Raw genomic sequence first — 20,699 nt, 5'->3', positions numbered from 1 at the left:
AAAAATATATTCTTTGAAATATATTCTTTCTGAACTCTTTAGAATTTAACTGGTTTGATATTTAGTCTTTTTTTTTTGCAATGTATTGCTCAAAAATGTGCTGTATTCATTTAGGTTATTTTGGGAGAAAAAACTCCCACAAATTGTGTGTATCAAATACAATACATTAGGCATTAAGGGGTTAATGTCGCCATTTCACAATATAGACTTTTTCGATGACATATTTCTATGTTGTTAGATAAGTGAATGAGAATGAGATAATGACTGAATAGCGGGCATAGAGACACCAGAGTCGCTGTGCTGCACTTTTGAAATCCTGATTTTATAACTGTAAAGTGAAGTGAAGGACAATAGTAGAGCAGAGAGAGAATGGCTTTTGTGTCACTCACACTCATTCAGGTCTGTGAGCCATATGGCAACCACAGAAGTTCTCCTGCCTTGTTTTGGCCGGGGTTTCTGTGGCATGGGCAGGAAATGCACAGCAGGGGGGGGGGGGCTGCAGCAACTCTGAAGCACCTTATTTGGCACAGGGCTAATACCAGGAGTATACGACCTGATCTGATTCTGAGCTCACACTGTGAAACTTACATTAACTTGGTAATAGGTGCATAATATGGGAGTTGTAGATAATTTAGCCTTGCAGAGATCTTTTGTTATTGTAGTGTTTGCCAATTCAGCAACATTATTGGAGCTCACTCAGATGACCTCTAGTATATCAGAGGTCCACCTACTGACACAGACTAGAGCATTTTAGCTTAAAGCATACTTTAGTTCACAATAAGCACTTTTTAAACAACAACTTGGATTCATCAAGGATAGCGTTTCACCCAGTGACTTTCTTCAGTTAAAGCACATACTTATCTTAAGACTGCACAGCACAACCAGTACTTCTGTCAAACACTGATAATCTCCTGAAATCAAAAGTCAGGCATCTTCTCCGTGGAGTTCAGTTAAGAGTTCTCCCCAACTCCCCCGAAGATTTCAAAGTCACCAGCACTCCTTGTACCAGTTCGCCTCTTTAACAAAGTCTCTATTCAAGAGCTTGTAAGAATAATCTACACAGAGAAAGTTATAGTAGTAAGAGTGCTGTGGGAATTATGTAAGTGCTACACACACATTTACAATTTACACACAATTACACACTAATGCACTTAACACAGTGCATACTTTTTTCTGATAGCACAGCTGTGAAACAGGTGTCCGTTTTCAAACTCGCAACGCTGTCAGGAAAAACCCCTGAAATGACACGCACGGGTCTGTGATGTATATTCTTCCAACACAGAAACGAGTCTGACTTTTGTCTCTAATAGGATCATTTCCGGGCCAGGCATGAGAATTTAAAAATAACTTGTTTATGTGACTCCATGGGCCCTTGCAAATGGAAACCGCTCATTTAGTATTGAGAACACAATTTACAAAGCACTTAACAGAACTGTAAACGGCCTTTCTGATGCCTGAAAAGCTTTGTCTGAGGATGGAAATCAATAACGCTGCATCTCTCTTCACTTTGTTCATCAGCCTTTTCTTTCTTCCATTTTTAACATTAGATTACTGTATTAATGTCCTAGAAGACCATCCCCACGCGCTCAAATCTAGTTATATGATTGGCATCTACATAACAAAACCATATGCATGAATCCCACGCACACGCAAACAAGAGAGAGCACAAATCAAACAGTTTCAATCAGATTCGCACAAAGCCAAATGTATCTACAGTAGGTAGTTCAAACTGGGATAAACTCGCAAATGAAGTCAAAAGCCTTGTCACAATCCCATCAATTATCAAAGGAGTGGGACACAAAGATGATGCCAGCGAGCTCCTATATCTCTGCAGCATTAATTAGGACTTCACTCAGTAATTAGCTATCTGAAAATAATTACCATGAAAATGTCTGATTAAAATCTCCGCCAGTCTCAAAGTCAGGAGACTGAAAGAGAGACACGGGCATCAAATTAAGGCGTGTTCCTTCTTCCTTCTAACGACGTCCACCACAGTTGTCCTCTCGTTTTGTTTTAATTGAGTGGCAGATATGTGGGAAGTACCTCTCATTGGCTGCGAGATGTAGTGTTGCATTGGAGCAGTTGATTGAAAGTGACCTTGGTCTAATTACAATTGGTCTAATTATAATTCTCTGATTACATCCCTGCAGGAAACGTAAGAATGAGATGCTGCTGGTGGCCTTAGCTAATCACGTTAAGATACATTCTGAATGATTTCTGAATTGAATAGATTCTGATCAGACACATAGAAAAACAACAACATACTGTTGTGGCTGCTTCCACTACAAATACTTAATTACTCGGTTTTTATGTTTTGTTTTTGGTTTTTTTGCTTTTTGTGTTACAAATTATTGACATGAATCGCAAAGCGTTTATCTCACCAGTGTTTTTCCCTCTTATTTATTTTCATACATCTCCTTGCTTCCATGTTTCTCTCTGCCTGTCTCCTCTCTTTTTTGTTTGTCTCTCAGGCCTGAGGTCACGATGCCCTCCAGCTCCCTCCTTGGGAGCCGGGATGACATCATCACATCGCTGCCTCGTCCTCAGAGTGCCTATTCATCACCCCGATCATCATCGCCGGCATCAGCAGCATCACCTGCGTACGCACACGGGCACGCATACACACACCGACTGTATGCAGATAAAAGGGGAAGTGAGGAAGTGAACCCCCATCCCTCGTTCCACAGGACTGCAAGCTTAAAGGAAAAAAGGGAGTAAACCACAGAGCCACACACGTAGGGGGAGAGAGAGAAGATCCTGCTGGGCTAGGCAGAAACCCCTGACCTGTGCACTTCCAACAATACATCTCAATAAACCACTGTAGAGAAATGTGATGAGTCAGACTGCACGCTCCTGAGGGAAAAACAACAACAACATAAAAAGCAGGAGAAGACCCCAGCGCACACACAAGCACCTCCAAACTCAAAACGAGGACCACACTTCCTCTCACACAGTCGCCAGTTAATGTAAAACTTCAGGAGCTCTGGCACTTCTCACTGTATTCCACTCTTTAGTGGTGAAGGCTGGATCTACCCTTAATGTGCAAGAACAACAGCAGTGAAGTGGAGCCACATTGAGAAAACACAGCCATAAACAGTGTTTCCACTACACGAGCCTGCGTCTCACTGCCCAGGCTGCTCTACAGCATAAATGTGCACGATGCAGTATGTGCTGCATTTTAAGGCTGCTGTGGTAGAATACAAGAGGAAGCAGGTAGAAACCTTAAGTTATGCACTGAGGTCTCTGCACTCCATCACAAACATCACAACAAGCATTCCATTAAACGCCACTTAAGATCAAAGATTCATGATGGGATGAAACCATTTTGCAAGGCTGTGAAGACAAGTTGCCGCCATATGAGAAACTGAGTGTGCTCAGTACACGAGCCTCACAATAGATGTGAGAAATAAATGTCAGCTGTCTAAACTTTATGATCTAAATACATCCCACTGTGTCATTTTTGTCAACAACAACGCAACATTAGGTGAGCTATAATGCTACAATCCTTAAATATGGCGAGTAGGAAGCAGGACACAGAGATGCCGCTGCAGTGTTGTAGTTCAGTATATTTTTGGGTGGCAATAAACTGGATGACCACAGCTTCCGGGATTAATATTGTAGAGTCTCAATCTACTCAACATGAAGTTTAAAAATTAAACTGTATCCATAAATGAATTTATTAATGAACAGAATACACGTTACAATCGCAAAGTTAAATTTGAACAATCTGATCTTCAAGGGCATCTCCTTGTGCACCTCTGGGTACTCTTAGCAACATGGCTACTCGTGGCTGTTTTTTCTTTTTTTTTTTTGTGCTCGAGCATCTCTGACATCACAGGTTTTAAATTTGCAGAATTGTGTCAGACTGACACGACTCTCATGTCGAGGATCATAGTAGGGCTGGGTATCGTCACTGATTTCTAGAATAGATTCAATTCCGATCCACAAGGTCCTGAATTGATTCGATTCAATTCGATTCAATCTGGGAAATTTTGCCTCAGACAGTCAGAAATATTATTCAGATCAGTACATTTACATATTTTTGTATTTATAAAAAGAAGGCTGACACTTTCCAGACTTTATCAAAGGTGTGAGCATCACAGCAGATGCCTTTGTGTCAAAGTAGCTGAAGATAAAACAGAAAAACATGAAGGTGATTTTCCTGGCCTGGGATTTTATAAAAAATATTCTGCAGTTCAACAAAAACGAAAGAAAACCATTAATCAACATATGAACATTACCTCTGAAGTTACAGCGGTTTGATTACAGACACAGCTAAGCGTTTTGCATTTTGTATCATTTTAAAAAGTTTAAATTTGTTCAGAAGCCTGTTGAACAGCAGAAATTAGGTTTTCTTTTCGGAAGTAAGTAAAAGGAAAAACAAAACATCGTCCGACAGCGCTGTAAACAACGGTAGCCTTGTGTGTAACAAGCAAGCGAATAATGCAGAAAACAGATTTCGGGGATAGATGGGAAACTGTTCTTGAAGTACACTGAGAAAGAGAGAGAGAGCTGTGCATGAAGTGTGATTTTATTGTGGTGGAAGCAAAACAGCAAAAGTCAGAGGGAGTCCATGACGATGTTTATGTGAAGCGTAGTTTGGATCTTCTTTTGCTGCTGGTTCGGTCAATATTGTTTGGAGAGATAAAACTAACAGCTTTAGAATCAACGCAAAACGGGCGTAAACACAAAGCGCGGACCCGCCGAAACATCAGAGTCAGCGAGCTGTCGGCTTTCAGCCCCGACCGTGTCTGTGCCGTCGGGTGAGAAAGGCGACATCTCACTGATTCTGATCTGCGGGTCCGCGCTTTGCGTTTACGTCTTTGTGCAGAAGCCGTGGACCTGCTCTCATTTACTGTTTTAAATGTTTGGTGGTTGTCAAAATTTTGTGACGTTTCACCTGAGATTCTGGAATTTTGGGCAAAATACATTTATATAAAAAAATCGATTCAGGATTTTAATGAATCAATATCACGTTATCCAAGCCAGAATCGATTTTAATCGATGAATCGATTATTAAAACCCACCCCTAGATGAGAGCTGGATCTTAGGGGGACTAAACAGCGGTTCTTTTACTGTCCAAAGGTGGCACATGAGGGCAGGAGTGCAGCTAGGAGCAAGCTTGTCATCGTCTCTTTATTTATTTATTTTAAAGTTGACTGTGCAGCTGGGGTCAGAGTTAAATGTTAGCACCCTTTAGCATGCTGCAGCAACTGAGAGTAGACATTCAGCGCAAACCAACTGAAATGAAGCGATCTGAGTGGCCTCAGATTTGGCTCCCTGCGGCTTTTTCCTATCAAAATAAAATCTAGCTGAAGGGGCATCGTTTTGACACAACAGCAGAAACCCAGCACATATGTCAGAGGAACAAGTGCAAGTAGTTAAAACTTCAGTGAGGGAACTAAAAGCAGCTTTCCCCAAGGAGACCACCAAAAAGGTGCGGTGGCCTTACTAAATAAAATATATTAGCTCTAATTTTAAGAATTTTAAGAGCTAGGTGAACACAACACAATAAAATCTGGAAACAATCCAGTTTTCTCCAGTTTCATATCATAAAAGAATATTTTTCTATGCAACTTCTCAAAATGCTTTCATCCAGCAGAGATGTGAAGATTTTTACACTGTGAATTAGACTCTGCCTTTCCATCAAAGCCACAATCAAACACAAGCATGACCCGCAACAGACTCTACTGCTCTGCAAAAAAAGCAGATAAAACACTATTTGTCATATTTTTTTTAGTTACTTCATAATTTCCTGGTTAAGGATATTATATGATTTGATCATCTGTTTATTCAATACTGCACACTGGCATTGGTCTCCTTATAACATGACACCATCCAGCATAGATTTCTGAATTAATATGAGAGCGCCACTGAGCCAGAATAAGGATGAAAAGCCGCGTCAGCGCAGACTCACGTAGTCGTGGAAGGCCTTTGCCTCACTGGAGTGTTCACATGTGTCTCTTCTCTCTGGAGCTGCACAGTACAGGTCCCAGAAAACACTACAAAGCACAGAAAGAGACAATATTATAAAGCCGAACCCTTTGAAATAAAGAAAAGATAGGCCATGACAGAGCTCTGGTAATCTGGCATCCAGAAAATAAGTTGTTGTTTTTTTGTTATCGACATTGCAGCAGATGACTTCAAATTCACTATCACAGCATGCAAACAGTTAACTGAGGAAGGGCTGATGAGATAAAGACAAACACAGGAGGAGAGATAATTTTATTCAGTCATGGCAGTGATGGAATGAACAGAAACGGCAATAAAAAGAATGGATCTTGTATCAATTCCCATAAAAAAAACGCACTCACCACCACCATGAGTGGAGGAACCCCGGAGGTTCTCCTAATGTGATGTTCTTCTCCCATCGGATCTTGAGACACACACACACACACACACACACACACACACACACACAGAGAATGAGATCCTTCAGAAACATAGCAAGTATAACAACATGCCTGACATCTGAATTACCTGCTTTATAAGGTTAAAGAGGGTGCGAGGGAATTCTTATAACGCACGCCATTAAGTAATTATGTTATGATTCTCGTGGAATCATAAGTGGATAAGTGGGTTTATGTGTGCCTGAAAGCTCTTGTATTCATGAGTACATGAAAGTGTGCGTTTGCTTCCTCGGTCAGGAGGTGTGTAGGGTATGAGGTCACAGACATGTACCGGCCTGAGGAGCCCAGCCAGACTATTGTGCGGCCTACGACACACCCTTCAGTCTCCTCCTCACAGCATTATCCATCATTCTGAGCTCATCAACTTTGAGTTTCATTTATTGCTGCTCTCTCTAAATTCTTTACCTTCCTTCCTATTAAAAAAAATGAACACAGACAAGTTTCTAAATAAGTCTGACAGCAAAAAATGCAATTCTTGAAGATGGCCATTGAGCAAGGTGGAATAAGAGTTTTACTGCATGTGGACTCGACTGGTTCTTATATAGCGCTTCTCTACTCTACCTGAAGTACTCATAGTACTTTATACAACATACCTCATTCATGCCCATTCATATACATGCTTTCCATCAAATAATCATAATAATAACACGCATTTACTCTCTGCCCAACCTTCCAACTAGTAGATGACCTGCTCTACCTCCTGAGCTACAGCCACCCCACATGTATCTCTGCCTTCAGGCCTTTATCCTATAATATTAGGCTCATATTAGGTCAATAAATTTGACCGACTAATCCTTAAAGTCAGGTTTTCAATACAGAGCAAAAAAAAAAAGTGTTGGGCAATCGACTCTTAATAAGTTTAACGAGGCGTCTCTGAGGAAACTTGCTAACAGCAGCGTTTTCTTTCTCAAATCAAGAACCACTATCGCCACAGAGGAAACATGGAGCAAAAGAGTAAATCAGCCTATGATAAAATTCAGTTTGAGAGTGACAGCATATGCGAATGAAAAGCACGAGACAAATTACACAGATTTGAATCTGATCACTGAGACAAATTTCGGATATTGTCCGGGCTCATTTACGAGCAAATTAATTTCTCTTTCGGATCTTACTGTTATCTTGAGATGTGATTATTTCAAACAAATCGGTACACAGAGAGAGAGAGAGAAAAGAGCATCTTAAGGTATTAAGATTTGAATCAAAAATAAAATATCTGAAATGTGAAAACAAGGTGGAGAAAAAAAGAAAATGTTCTTTTCTTCTGGGGCAGCATACCACTCAAATAAGACACCAAAACAAAGTAGTTTCCAGTGGAAGTGAACATGGTTACAACATGCTTAAAAAAGCAGTTTATAATAAAGCAAATTCCCAGTTCAGGAAAAGTGCAGATGGGGGTGGGCGGAGGAATAGATAGTTATTTAAAAAGCAGAAAATGAGCTATCTACGAAGGAGAAAATCGTTTTTTTTTTCTACCTACTGCTGGAAAAACTGCTGTGGATTTTATGTGATAATCTGCTGAAGTTAGCGCGGTGAACTTCACTGGTGCCGAAGAAAGAAAAACACAGCGTCAGTGGGAGGGTTTCAGACGCTGTTCATCAGACTGACACGTCAGCTGAAACAGACGTAGCACCTTGCAGGCTGTCGTCGGCCTTGCAAACAGCTAAAAATGACATCACCGCTGCTGACGTGCTGTGCATTTTGCTGTCACTTTAGGCTCTCGATTCTCGTAGCCTGGCTCCTCCACGCATTTCAGCGATATACCGACGCAGGAGCACAGAGGGAGATTGCTGCAACAGTAGGAAGAGTGATTGCTTTGTTTTGCAGCGACTTCAAGCGTGCCTCAAGTGTGTGCATAAACGGTTATGGGGATGACTTGACACCATAGTCCAACATGTCGTTTACAATTGCAGCATTCGTCAGAATCAGTGACATCACCCACGTGTAGGACGACTTTGAGCACAGTGTTCATGGATGAACTGTGCTTAGCCCCATGTTCGTCTTAATTTTTGATAAGGCTTAGACAAGTAGAACTCAAAGGCTGCGCTGCATAAATGGATCCATGTGAGGACAATCACAGTGGTTCATGGAAAGCACAAGAGAAACAGTAGTTAGTGGTTGTAACTTCAGCCTTATGACTATGTGTTTACCCCACTAATGGGCTTTTCTATTGATTGTGTGTGGTGACCAGGTTTGAGTTTGGAGCCCACACCTTGGCTCTGACCCTGTATGCACACACACACACACACCACACACAGAGAGCTGAAAAGTGTGAGCAGTAGTGAGACAATGACACAATTGTTTTGTCTGCATCTGACTTCTCAGAGTGACCTCATGTTCATCTTTTTTAATTTCCCTTCATATTATGTTTAATCCAAGTAAAAGAAGAAGACTATTGTGCCACCTGCTACAGCAGCGGTGTGAACAAGCGCTAACATAACAGGAAAAGCTGAATCACCGCATGTTCAATCAGACCATCCTGACCTCAGCTGCAGATCAGACACAGCGACTTTTAGAAGGAATGGTTTGCTTTGAAGTGTTTTGGGAGGGTCAGGAACTGCCCCTGTTTGTTTGGCCCGCATGCTTTTAGTCTAAGTTCGCAGTTCCAGTAAACCCTATTGGCAGCCAGCAATTTCCATTTACACACCATGACAAAGAAGGTTTTACTTTCTCGAACTGGCAGAAACGATACAGAAAAAAATCGAGAATGAGCATGACATTCATCATTTCTCACATTTAATTGGCTGCAGCTTAGACCAAACAAGATTGCACACAGTTCAGGTCAGGACACTTTCTAGTGTCTCTTGTATTTCCCCTTCATCTGGAAAGTGTGGAGAAAACCCCCCAAAAAACAACGAATGTGCCCGCATATCCCGTCTTCCTGTGGTCTGCATTCCCAGGAGGTCTTTTAGGAGGTCATGCTGCAGAAAGATCCCTTTAGCATGATTGCTGGCAGATGTAGGCAATGTGTGACATGGGCACAGTTTTGTTTTCACCCCTACTCGCGTAAAATGTAAACCTTTTGAATTTGTGCTGTATTGTCTTTAAGGTTTCAGATCTTTTTGTTGTTTTTCTTTGAGCCATCAATTTAGTTTGAGAGGTTTGCGTGGTTTCTTTTTGCCACTTCTTCTAAGCTGTCCGTTTGTGATTTGATATTTATATCAAGGTATCCCTTTACGATTTGTGAATTGCCGCCCCGGGCTCCTGCTCCATGAGCATAAGGATGCGCTGTAAACCCATGTGAATGATAACACAGGGCTTTAAAGCCGTACTACAACCCACCCTTCCAGCACCAGTTACACTTTTTTTGCAAACATGTTTATGCTCTGTATGTACGTGCACGTGTATGCTTGCATATGTGTGCATGCGGACGGCACAAAAGCGGCTGTGTTTATACTTGTTGCGCTCCCGCTGAATGCATTCCCACACTTGAACATGACACCGCCTATCTTCTTCATCTGCGGAAGAGAGATCAAGTGATACGGCAGAGAGGAAAGGGTGTCTGAGAGAAACTGAGGTGTAGGTACGTGTGCGCACGTGTGCGAACACACACTAAGAGCGATGAGAATCGGTGCCAGCTGATGATGTAACCTTTTCCACCACCCACACCCCCTTTCCCCCTTTGTTCTCCTCTTCCTCTGGCCGATGTACAACAAGCCTCTAGCTACTGTCTCCTACATTGCAATTTACCGTCATTTACTGCAAAGCACAATCATCAGCTGACCTCCTTTTCACCTCATCACCTTTTCACCTCCGCGGAATTAAAGTGAGGACAAGCGCAGGGAGAGGAGTGGAGAGACAGACGAGAAGGAGAGCAGGAAGATTATAATAAAAACAGAGGAGAGCAAGATGGGAAGAGAGGGACAAACACAAAGCTGCCGAGCGGATCAGACAATGATGTCAGTCGGAGACGTCAGCTCCAGCCTAAGCATCATAAGTCTCCCTGCGCGCCGGCTCCAGTCCCACTAAATGCAACACTAATGTTAAAAAGCTTGTTGTCTCAGCACTGCGAGGCCAGGCTAATTCAATTAGCCGCTACACTTGTTCGACATGTTATATGAGGGTCAGACCACCCTTCAGAGTGGACACATAAAGTACATGGCCTGCAGTCCGGCACAAACACATAAAGCATTTTCGTGACTTACCTCTGAGAGAAAGGTCTGTGCTGACTTCTGTGCTCCTACATGCAGCAGGTACTCGTACACATAAAGAGCCAACCTGCACAAACAAAGAACAACAGCAGGACAAAAGATGAAAATTAGCAGAGGCAAACAGATATGAGGCGAGTAAGCAAGAGACAGTGAAAACAGTCTTAGTTTTACAAGCAGGCAAAAATTAGAGCAACTACTAAGCACTTGCAAATCTCCAAATATTGAAATAAATAAGTTTTTCTCTGGGTGTTTGAGATAAATCCATACATAGAGGGAAACTGCACTAAAGACGAACACCTAGGCATGGATACAATTTGCCAGGCAGCCAGGCAGGACTAGAATCCTGTATGAGGAGATGAGTGAAAACTGCAGAGTCTGTTAGAATTCCCATGGGAAACACAAAGACACACTCTAACTTAGGAGCAATATTCCTGCCCCCAAATTGCCAAACAGACAGGACAACCATTAAAAACATTCGAAATTCATGCAACATATAAGCTAAAACAACACAGTGATAACAGTAGGCCTGGTGGGACCACACTGAGAAATACCTCACCTCAATGCCTTGGGCTCTCCATGGACTTCCTCCCATGGCTTTGATCACAGTAAGAATTAATTACAGGCTTGATTTGTTAATCAATTCTCCTCCCTGTGAGCCTCTCCTGGTACTAACAGCAACTTAGGAAATGGAGGACGGGGTAATCTACTGGTCTATAAATACAAGGTAAAAATTGATCTACAGGGGATCAACAGCAGATCTCACTGACTCCTAATGGCACTGTGTAGATTTAGAGATTTAGCCATTGTAAGAACACAAAGTAACTCTACAGGGATATGAACATGATCAGCGTATTTAGCAGTATTAGTACAAAAAACTATTCTGTCAGATGTTTGTATACTCAGTGGGCTTGATGTGTGCTGAAACAGCAATGTATTAATACAATTGTGTTATATATGGCTTCAATTAAATGACTAATCTGTTGACTATTTCTCAGTGAATCAGTGTGTCGCTGTCTAATGCATACCGCTGGAAAACTGCCAACATTTCTATCATCATTTTTAAAGATTATGGGGACATAGTGAAATAGTTCTCCAGACTTTCTGAAGGTCTTTCAAAGTTTTTCTTTGGACATTGGTTGCTTTTTCTCTCATTTTAAGTCCAGTCTGCATATTTGGCCATTTTCAGAGACATGTTTTTTGTTTTTTTTGTTCGTTTCTTAAGCCACTTAATATTGACCTATGAATCATCCAAGCATAGAAAGGCACCTAAACAGTGTGGTGTCTACATATAACAGCAAAAAGACAGTTTTAAATCTTTGGGCACTTTGTTACTAGCATTTTGTTGCAAAACCCCCCAAAAAAACTAGAAAGAAAACACAAAATTTCTCCTCATTTCTTTAGCTGAATCTATGACAAATGCCAAAAGACAGAAGATAACACAGTTTGACAGACATGAAATAGTAGTTTGACAGCAAATACTATTTGCTCTCAAAATATATTTAACGCAATGCTACTTCCACAGAATCATTAGTGATTCCCAAAGTGCTATTAGGTAAATCCAGACACGATGTGCAGCATCCATCCACAAAGGTTTCTACAGAAACAGTCTTAGGGGAAGGCTGGCCCATAGGAAGCAATTCTTAAGGGAAACAGGGAGAAAAGGCTAAGGTACATCAAATTACACAAGATGTGGACTGAAAATCTGTGGCAGGTCTGATGGAGTGATGAATCCAAACTGGAAAATTTTGGTTCAAATCATCATCAAATCATCGCTGCTAATCATCACGGACAGAAAAACACAGTGAAACCCTATCAGCCATAGATTGGCTTCCCCAGAGCCCAAACCTCAACTTTATTGAAGCAGTGTGGGATCATCGTGACAGAGAACGGAACAAAAGGTACGAGGAACCGCAGAAGAGCTTTAAATGTTCTTCAAAAAGCCTGGAGAACTATTCCTGAAGTCTACTTAAACAAATGACACCAGAGAGTTCAGACTGTGTTGGAGACTAAAGCTGATTATACCAACATTTTTTTCAAGCTCATTAGAATTGACCACACTCTGTTTTTGCCATATGTACTGTATTTCCATGTGAGTTTACAAGTTTCAATTAATTGTTGGACCCGTTTCCCATTTTCCTACCAAACTATAAAGAAATGATGGAGTGGTACAAGACTTTTGCAGAGTACTGTACTGTTGTATATGACGAAAGACGATTCAAACACACATCTGAGAAGCCTTAAACATGATGCATCGAGCGCTTTGAGCTGGAGCTTGGAGCTTTGTACGTTAGTGGGTTCAACTTTCTGAAGGCATGAAGCCATGAACGATGGCCACACTGGGACAGCAGCTGTCCTAGAACACCCCCACCCACTGAAAGGTGCTACCAGCTTGTTGTAGCAGATCCAGACTCTTACACCGAAGTAAAAATAAACTCCCCAGACAGCTCTGTCTGCCTGTCTGAAGATGATGGACTGCACACCTTTCTGCTATGCACACAGGTACTCTGTCTGTGGCCCCCACCTCCTCCGTCCCTCTCCTTTATTTCCATCTTTCTTCATCGCTTTCATCCTTCGTCTACCTCCCCCTCCTCTCCCTTTCACTCTGTGCCTTTTCTGTCTTGGTTTCGTCTTGCACCCTTTTTTATTTTTTATTTTTTACAGAGGCCATGTTTGTTTAACGATGAAAGGACGAGGAGGGAACCTCTTTCCGTCTATCCTTCCCCTCCAATATCCATCTCTTCTTCCCCATGTCCCCTCTCCTCCCCCCGTGGCCGGGCTGTAATGTGTAACCAAAGAGATAGAGACAGAACGTTTCACAGGGACAAGGTTAACAGAACAATGAGAGGCTTGACAAAACTCTTGACACCTCGACAACTGAACATGAATAAAAGATGTGCCCGATGTGTGTGTGTTTTTTTTCCAAGGCGCTGCACAACCCCCGAACATTTCTAGGAACGAACTTGCTCCGTCGCTCTGTTCTGCTTCGTTTTCCTGTCAGCCTGTCGAAATCTGTCACTCCCTCCTGTGAACCCCACCGCCAGCCACTGCAGCATCAGTATAGAACTATTTATTAATACTGACAGATCGCATGTATCTGCAGTGAATACATTCGTAGCGATGATGACAACCTGATGGGCTGCATGAATGAATTTGTTGTGTCAGTGGGAATAAATAAAGAAATGAAAGCTTGTTCTCAGCATGCACCAGTTTGTTTTCAGTCAGCTATCTATTACTATGCTAAATACAGCCTCGCATGGTAGCTGCCTCGGATAAAGACTTAAAGGTTTTAACCTATGATTGATTTCACAGAGGCTCCGCGCTGTGACCTTTGGTCCTAATAGAGAGGTGGGAATCGAAGGAAGTGAGGAAACCTAGGAAAGGTGGATAGAAGAGGGCAGTAGTGGCAAAGGTGATGCAGTTTTTTTTTTTTTTTTTAAAAGAAGTGAAACCACAGGTACATATGCTATTACAAGTTTTGGAGAGGTGATGAAAGAAAGGGAAAAAAGAAGGAAGACTTGGTTCATTTTTGACCTTAAATACAGGGAGTTTAAAGGCGTAAAAGCTTGCAAAATACACCCTAACACCCTCCTTCTCTTAGCACACACCAACAGGTGGAGTTTAAACGTGGCTGATAAGCAGAAAGCAACAGAGCAGATATTGGTAGCACTCGATATCTGCCTAACTTTAACTCACAACTACTCATTTCCTCCAAGACGAGTGATAGGCTTTGAAAGCACTAAATCCCTTCATGCTGTTGCCTCATTGTTCACTTATAGGGTTGCCAACCGTCCCTTAAAATACGGAATCGTCCCGTATTTAGAAACAAAAGTACACGTCCCGTATTGAGCTAATAAGGGACGCACTTTGTCCCGTAATACAGTGAGAATCAAAAGTAGTCTATAAATGTTTATGGAATTAACGCTTTGTTTGAAAACATAATTCCCAGCCCCTCTCCTGCTTTGTGACCAATGAGCTGACAGCACACTTATGACAATTCGAGTATGACAATTCAGATTACCGCTCATCTCATTGGTCGAGGAAAGGTCGCTTACGGAGAAAATACCGGAAGACAACAGATGACCACAACAAGAAGCATGGCCAACAGGGAAACAAACGCCGACACTGCGGTGCAAGTCTCGGACGACAGTACACCTAAAGCTGGGCAGACACTGTGCGATTTTTTCAGTCGCGTTATTCAGCTCCTGCTCAAACTGCACGATTGACTCGCAGGGGTTAGAAGTTCATAGGTCACGATGCAGGTCTCACACTATACTGCCCGATGCTCTGATGCGACCTGAGTGCTCACACTGTGCCTCCATAAAATGAAGGTTATAACAGAAAATCTGTCGCGCTCTCTCTCTCTCCGTCTTACACTCACACAGACACACCACCACCATCAACTTTGCTAAATTGCTAATGAAAAACACTCATCAGGCAGCTGTGATTGAGCAGCAGTGTAAATCCAACTATTTTCACGGTTGTTGTGGTCGTGATAATTTTGTGATGCCACATCGAAAAGGCTCGGATGAGCTTTCCAAAGTTCTACAAGTTGTGCCTCCATCGCTTGTGTCCAGATCACACGCTGCACAGCCGTGCTGCTCCGTCTTTTACACCAACGTTTACGTGTTTGCGCGCGAGCAGTGTGAGCGGCTGTGGTGACACCCTCACCACAGCTTCGGCAAGCGCGTACGCTAAATTGGATACGATACAGAGAAGATTAGCATGGCCCCTGCGCAAGGATGACACGCAAATTCGTGACACCCTCACGAGCGATTGATGATCGGGAGCTGCTCGAGGTGTTAATCGCTTCTCGTTACCCCACGTATACTACACGACGCACGATGAAGGCCAAAATCGGTCCGATCACTCAAAAAGGGCCTAAAACCGCACAGTGTAAGCCCAGCGTTAGAGCAGCAATGTTTGTTCCCCTCAGAGAAAGGGAAGAATGGGAAAAGGAAAACACCTGGCTGGAAAAAGTTAATATGGGCATGTGCAGTGAATATCAGCGCTATGTGGCCAGAAGTGTGATAATATAACTTATTTTGTGTAATAAACAACTGCAAGGATAGATGATTACAACAAATTGATGACTAATACATAAAAGTAATACATAGATGAATAATGATGATGAGTTAAGATGCGTAATCATGGGAACAAGCGGGTTTACAAACAGGAGCAGCTGATTAGCATTAGAAAAGCTGAAATAATATTTCAACTGAAGCCAATTGTACTAAATGCACTAAATGTGCACTGTTACAAGAATGTTTTTCTTTCTATTGTTTTCTATTATTTTAAGTTAAGCAGGACAGAGTTCTTTTAAAGAAAGATTTACTTATATTCTCAAAAGTTAAGCATGACAGGCTTCTGTTTAAGAAGGAGACCTGTTTTATTGTGTTAATGTTGTCATTTTGAGCTAAAAATAAATGGCTAAATGATCATTTGTTTCACATGTGTTTATATCACAAAGAATAAACATCTACTTAAATCAAATTCAAGTCAAAGGGTTAAAAAAATAATTTCACACACAAAAAAAGAGCTAGAAAATTCACCACACTGGGAAGGGTGAAGACAACTGGGTCGCCCGGCCCTGGCCACGAGGTGTCCCTTATTTATTTTTCAGGGAGTTGGCAACCCTATTCACTTACCACTTGTTCAACTTGCTCACTTACCACAAGCAGCTACAAGGAACTCGGCAGGACGACGGAGCCCAAACACTGAGCAGAGATAACGTTTGAGGATTAGAGGATGGGGGACTGTTCAAGGTTAAGAATCCTCTAAATTTGACACATTAAAATGAAAACATGACAATGGCTCTCCTGTCACGTTAAATAAACTGTCACTTTAAGTCATATCTGTGGGCAGCAGTGCTCAAATTGAGGCAGCCAATGATTTTCGAAATGCTCCCTGACTCCATATTAGTCCATACACACTGAAGTTTTGAGGCGTTTGCCCTTGCTGACGGACACGCACGTTTCTTTCCATTTCTTACCTGACTACTCTGGCAATTTCTGTTGTAAATATGAAGCACTTTACATTAATCAAAGCTGCAGCTAGAATGATTAGAGTGCTGGGCCCCTCCCGCTTTGTTTCCACTCCATGCTGCTCGTAAGCGTGTGCACAAATGCACTTCTGGGCGTGTTTTGCGTCACGGTGGTGGTTCTAGCAGAGAAGGCATAGGCAGAGGAGAGGGGTGAACTTTCAGGTCTCCAAGTGACCCATTTATCCTTCAAATTCAAGTGGTTCCGTCTTCTCTGAGTCACATCTAATTAAATTCATATTTCAAGCCGAACCCCATCCCGGCTGCTCTCGCAAAAATCTACAAGACCAGACAGCTGCAGCAAGCTCAGACAGTCAGAGACTGAGCTTAGCTTAATGAAGGCAGCAGGCAGAAACACTGACCAGTTTCTACGCAGTCTTGTAACAGAGCCGCTGTTGCTGTTACCAGGCTGTCGAACAGAGAGGAAATCAGGGAGAGGAGAGCTATCTCGGAGCTCAACCACAACCTCAGCTTAAAGCGAAGACATGAAGCTTTTTTTTCCTCAGGATCAGCATTTAGGAGACCAACAGATCACTGCTAATCAATTTACTGCCATGGCGATCAAAGTCTGGCAGAGCTTCAAATCACAACAGGCAATGGTTTCAGTGATTAGGTTTGCCTATTATAGATTAGCTTCAGAATATTTCACCCTTGTTAAAGATGAAATGGAAAAGCGATTATACTTCTGATCTGAATCGACACGTTAAGTGACATATATCCAGGACTCAATACTGTGCTGACATAGCCTAATTACATATTTGACCAGGAAAATCAAATTAAATGTTATATAAGTGAAAAGGGAAGCAATCAAATCCTTACTGCCAGTAAGCAATCTTCATTAATGATTTTTAGCAGTCTGTATTACCAAAACTGCATTATTGGGAAAACTGCTGGGTGCCGGTCCTGTTGTAGTTCCACATTACTTACTTTTAATGTTTTTGTTTAAGGGAGAAATTTGCACAAACGCCACACAGCAGAGGCAGCGGCGTTTAGTATCCTCTGAATAAAGTGCTATAAAAGTATCTTACTGCACAAATGTTATTCAGGTGTGGGCAGTGGCAGGAAATCAGTTTCTCCCTGCAGAAGGTGTTGAATGCAAACTGTGTCCAAAATGGCAGTTAGAGAGTTTTGCGGCAGGAAATATTTGATCAAAAACTCAAAATAGTGTCTGTGCAGTTTATTCCAAATCCAATCAGGCAGTCTTGCCCCTTAGCAACCATGGTGGTGACGCCCCCGGGCAGTTACTGCAGGCTCAGAAACCTGGCCAGTATTCAAATACAGAAATCTCAAAATGAGGCCAGTTTTCGCTTCAGAACCTGGACCTGAGCATTTCTATTCGCTTATCTTTATAAAATCAACAAAGAATCAAGAAATGCGAAAGCCACCTCACTTATGATTCAACTACTATAACTACCAAGATAAACCATCATCCTCTAAACACACACATTGCAAACCATCAAAGTGTTTGATGCATGCATTCCCCCCCCCCCGCTCTGCCCTCAATCATATGTCCGCTCTTTAAATTGGCACTTAGTCATCAAACCTTTGAGAACCCCTGATTTAAATGGATGGAGCGAGAGGCATAACTGCAATTTCAATCACCACCACCACATAAAAAACGCATGTACAGAATAATCAAATCTGATAATAACACAAAAAATAACCCCAAATATTCCCCCCCTCCACCCCAAACATCCCCCACAGGGCTTTTTCGTTCTTATGCACAATGTTTTACAACACCCACACACTTGTACCAGTACAAAACATGATTGGCCTGGTATTCAGCAGCTCAGCTGTTATAAAACAGACGATTGGCTTTTTGGAGGTAGCGGTGGATATGTGTCAGGTGACTGCCTTCTCTGGCGTTACACAATTTTTCCTTAGACCTCTATTCCACGCTCCTCAGCTTTTAGTTTTAGTTTAGTGACGTTGAATTCAAAAGATTTTTGTGCAGACGAAGAGTCACATGATGGGTGAAACACCCCCTTTTTTTAAAATGCGAGAGTGCAAAGAGGCTGAAGCAGAAATGGCTGCTTCATGGAGAAAGTTGCTAGCTGTGGTTTTAGATTTTGTCAAGCCAGCAAACACAAAGAGAGGCTGGCTTTGCTGAACTTCATCATAGTGATGAAGTTCCAGGTGACCGTCATGCTTCTGGTCATCTGGTAAATATATTTAATTAAAGTTTTCAATTCAACTGACTTTTCAAAATTTATTTTATAGCAACAAATCACAACAACAGTTGCCCCAAAGCACTTTATATTGTAAAGATAAAGGCCCTAAAAGCTACTGAGGTAAATACCTGAATCTTTAGCACTTCAGTTGCAATTTTGCAATAGTGTTTGAAACTTTATCTGTTGTTCCTTTGTGTTCGGAAGAGAAGTATTTATTTCAACATTTGCAATCACTAATCTGAGCTTTTCTCCCACCACATCATTCTCACTTACTTCCAGCGTTTTTTTGTCAGCTTAGCTGCTTCTCATTCAATTTCTATAGTCTTATACACCCCCGATTCTAAAACTGTTCAGATGCTGTAAGAAATCTAACTAAACACAGAATGCAAATCTCATAAACCCGCATTTTATTCACAATAGAACACAGAAAATATATAAAATTATTATACAGAGAAAATTTACTTTTTCATGACAAATATTAGCTCGTTTTCAAGTTGATAGCATGAACTAAAATGCAGATGGGACGAGGGGAGCAACTACATTTCAAGTAGTACTAAAAAGAAACCGCCGGAGGAACAATTTGCAACTAATTAGGTTAATTGGCAACAGCTCAGCAGCATGATTAGGTATAATAAGGGCATTTCAGACAAAACGATGGGCAGACGTTCAGCAACCTCGAAAAAATTATCTCTGAAAATTGTGGAACAATTCCTTAATATTTTTTCTAAAAGGAAAATTGTGAAGACTGAGTATCTCATTGTCTACGGAAAAGATTCGGAGAATCTGGAGAAATCTGTGAACAAAGGACAAGGCTGAAAATCAATACTGGATGCTCGTGATCTCTGGGCCCTCGGGCAGCACTGCATTCAGAACAGGTTAAAGCTCTATCATGCAAAGAAGAGGCCATACTGTATGTAAACATGATCCAGAAACGCCCGAGTTCTCTGTGGACTGAAGTCATTTAAAATGGACTGAGGCAAAATGGAAAAACTGTAATGTCTTTTGAAAAACCTGCGTCCTCACAGAGGGACCATCCGGCTTGTTATCGGTGGTTGGATCAAAAGCCTGCAACTCCCTGGTATGAGGGTGAAAGGTGTTTACAGGTTCTCAACATATGCACACGTCATCTTTTCCAGGGAAGCATATTTTAGCAAGTCAATGTTAAAAGAAAGAAAGAAGCTAACTTTTTGAAACAAGAAATCACGCCCCCCTTCCCGGTCATCATTATCTTCCAATAAGGCAAACACAACCATGATTATTGCCTTGAACCTAACAATTAAATAAGCACACCTTTAACGATTAATTCCTGTCACATCATTAAAACAACTATTTCGATGTTACTACAGGTTTGGACACATACTGTAGCACTTAATCTGCAATACTCCTACACATTCAGCAGGAAAATTACTTACATTCAGTCTAGCCTTTAGAAAAAAAGAAAAATGAAATGCAAGTAACTGCTGGTTTTCTGCTCAAGTCATACAGAAGATCAAAATTCACTGAAAGTAAATCTTTTAATTGAGGCCTCGGCTCTTCAACCTCGGCTGAACGAGGGTCCAACACTGCGTTGCTCTAGGAATGTGGCATTTGCACAACGTACGGAAATATTGTTAAACGTTATTATAATTATATAAGTATTTTTGAATGTAGCAACTGCCTGACATGTCTAAAAATAAATGTGTGTGTGTGTAAACGAGTGAAAATAAAAATTCAGTGCAGTGATTTACCGTTCTGTCTTTCGAGGAACAGCTGGAGATTAGAGCCTCTCTATGCTGTCAACCAGGGATTAACTTGCAACTTCTCTCATGAATTGGTCAAACACAGGTTGGACACGTGATCAGTACTCTGAACATGTGTTCAGTACAGAGTTGCTCGTGTATTAAACAACCATAAAAAGATAAAAAGACATACATTCATATAGGAACCATATCCC

At 41.6% G+C, this 20,699-nt stretch overlaps 1 protein-coding gene and 1 non-coding gene across 2 annotated transcripts in view; one reads left to right on the top strand and one right to left on the bottom strand.

Moving 5' to 3' along the window:
• ssbp2a (single stranded DNA binding protein 2a) overlaps positions 1–20,699 on the bottom strand; it is a 56,427-nt gene that overhangs the window by 21,981 nt on the left and 13,747 nt on the right. Inside the window, exons 2-4 of the mRNA XM_085368160.1 lie at positions 10,553–10,625; positions 6,315–6,376; positions 5,918–6,002 (exon numbers count right to left, since the gene is read on the bottom strand). Coding sequence (XP_085224286.1) covers positions 5,918–6,002; positions 6,315–6,376; positions 10,553–10,625 — 220 coding nt within the window. The remainder of the gene's footprint in view (positions 1–5,917; positions 6,003–6,314; positions 6,377–10,552; positions 10,626–20,699) is intronic.
• Positions 15,231–15,332, top strand: LOC146621154 (U6 spliceosomal RNA). Its single transcript, XR_014906652.1, has one exon. It is a non-coding gene; the product is annotated as a U6 spliceosomal RNA (small nuclear RNA).

The sequence above is a fragment of the Diplotaxodon limnothrissa genome, linkage group LG12, assembly GCF_057381915.1.
Source record: "Diplotaxodon limnothrissa isolate DT_005_m linkage group LG12, D_limnothrissa_male_GT1.1, whole genome shotgun sequence".
Taxonomy (NCBI): Eukaryota; Metazoa; Chordata; class Actinopteri; order Cichliformes; family Cichlidae; genus Diplotaxodon; species Diplotaxodon limnothrissa.
The sequence above is the reverse complement of the archived record's forward strand: the minus strand, read 5'-3'. Positions and strand labels throughout refer to the sequence as shown.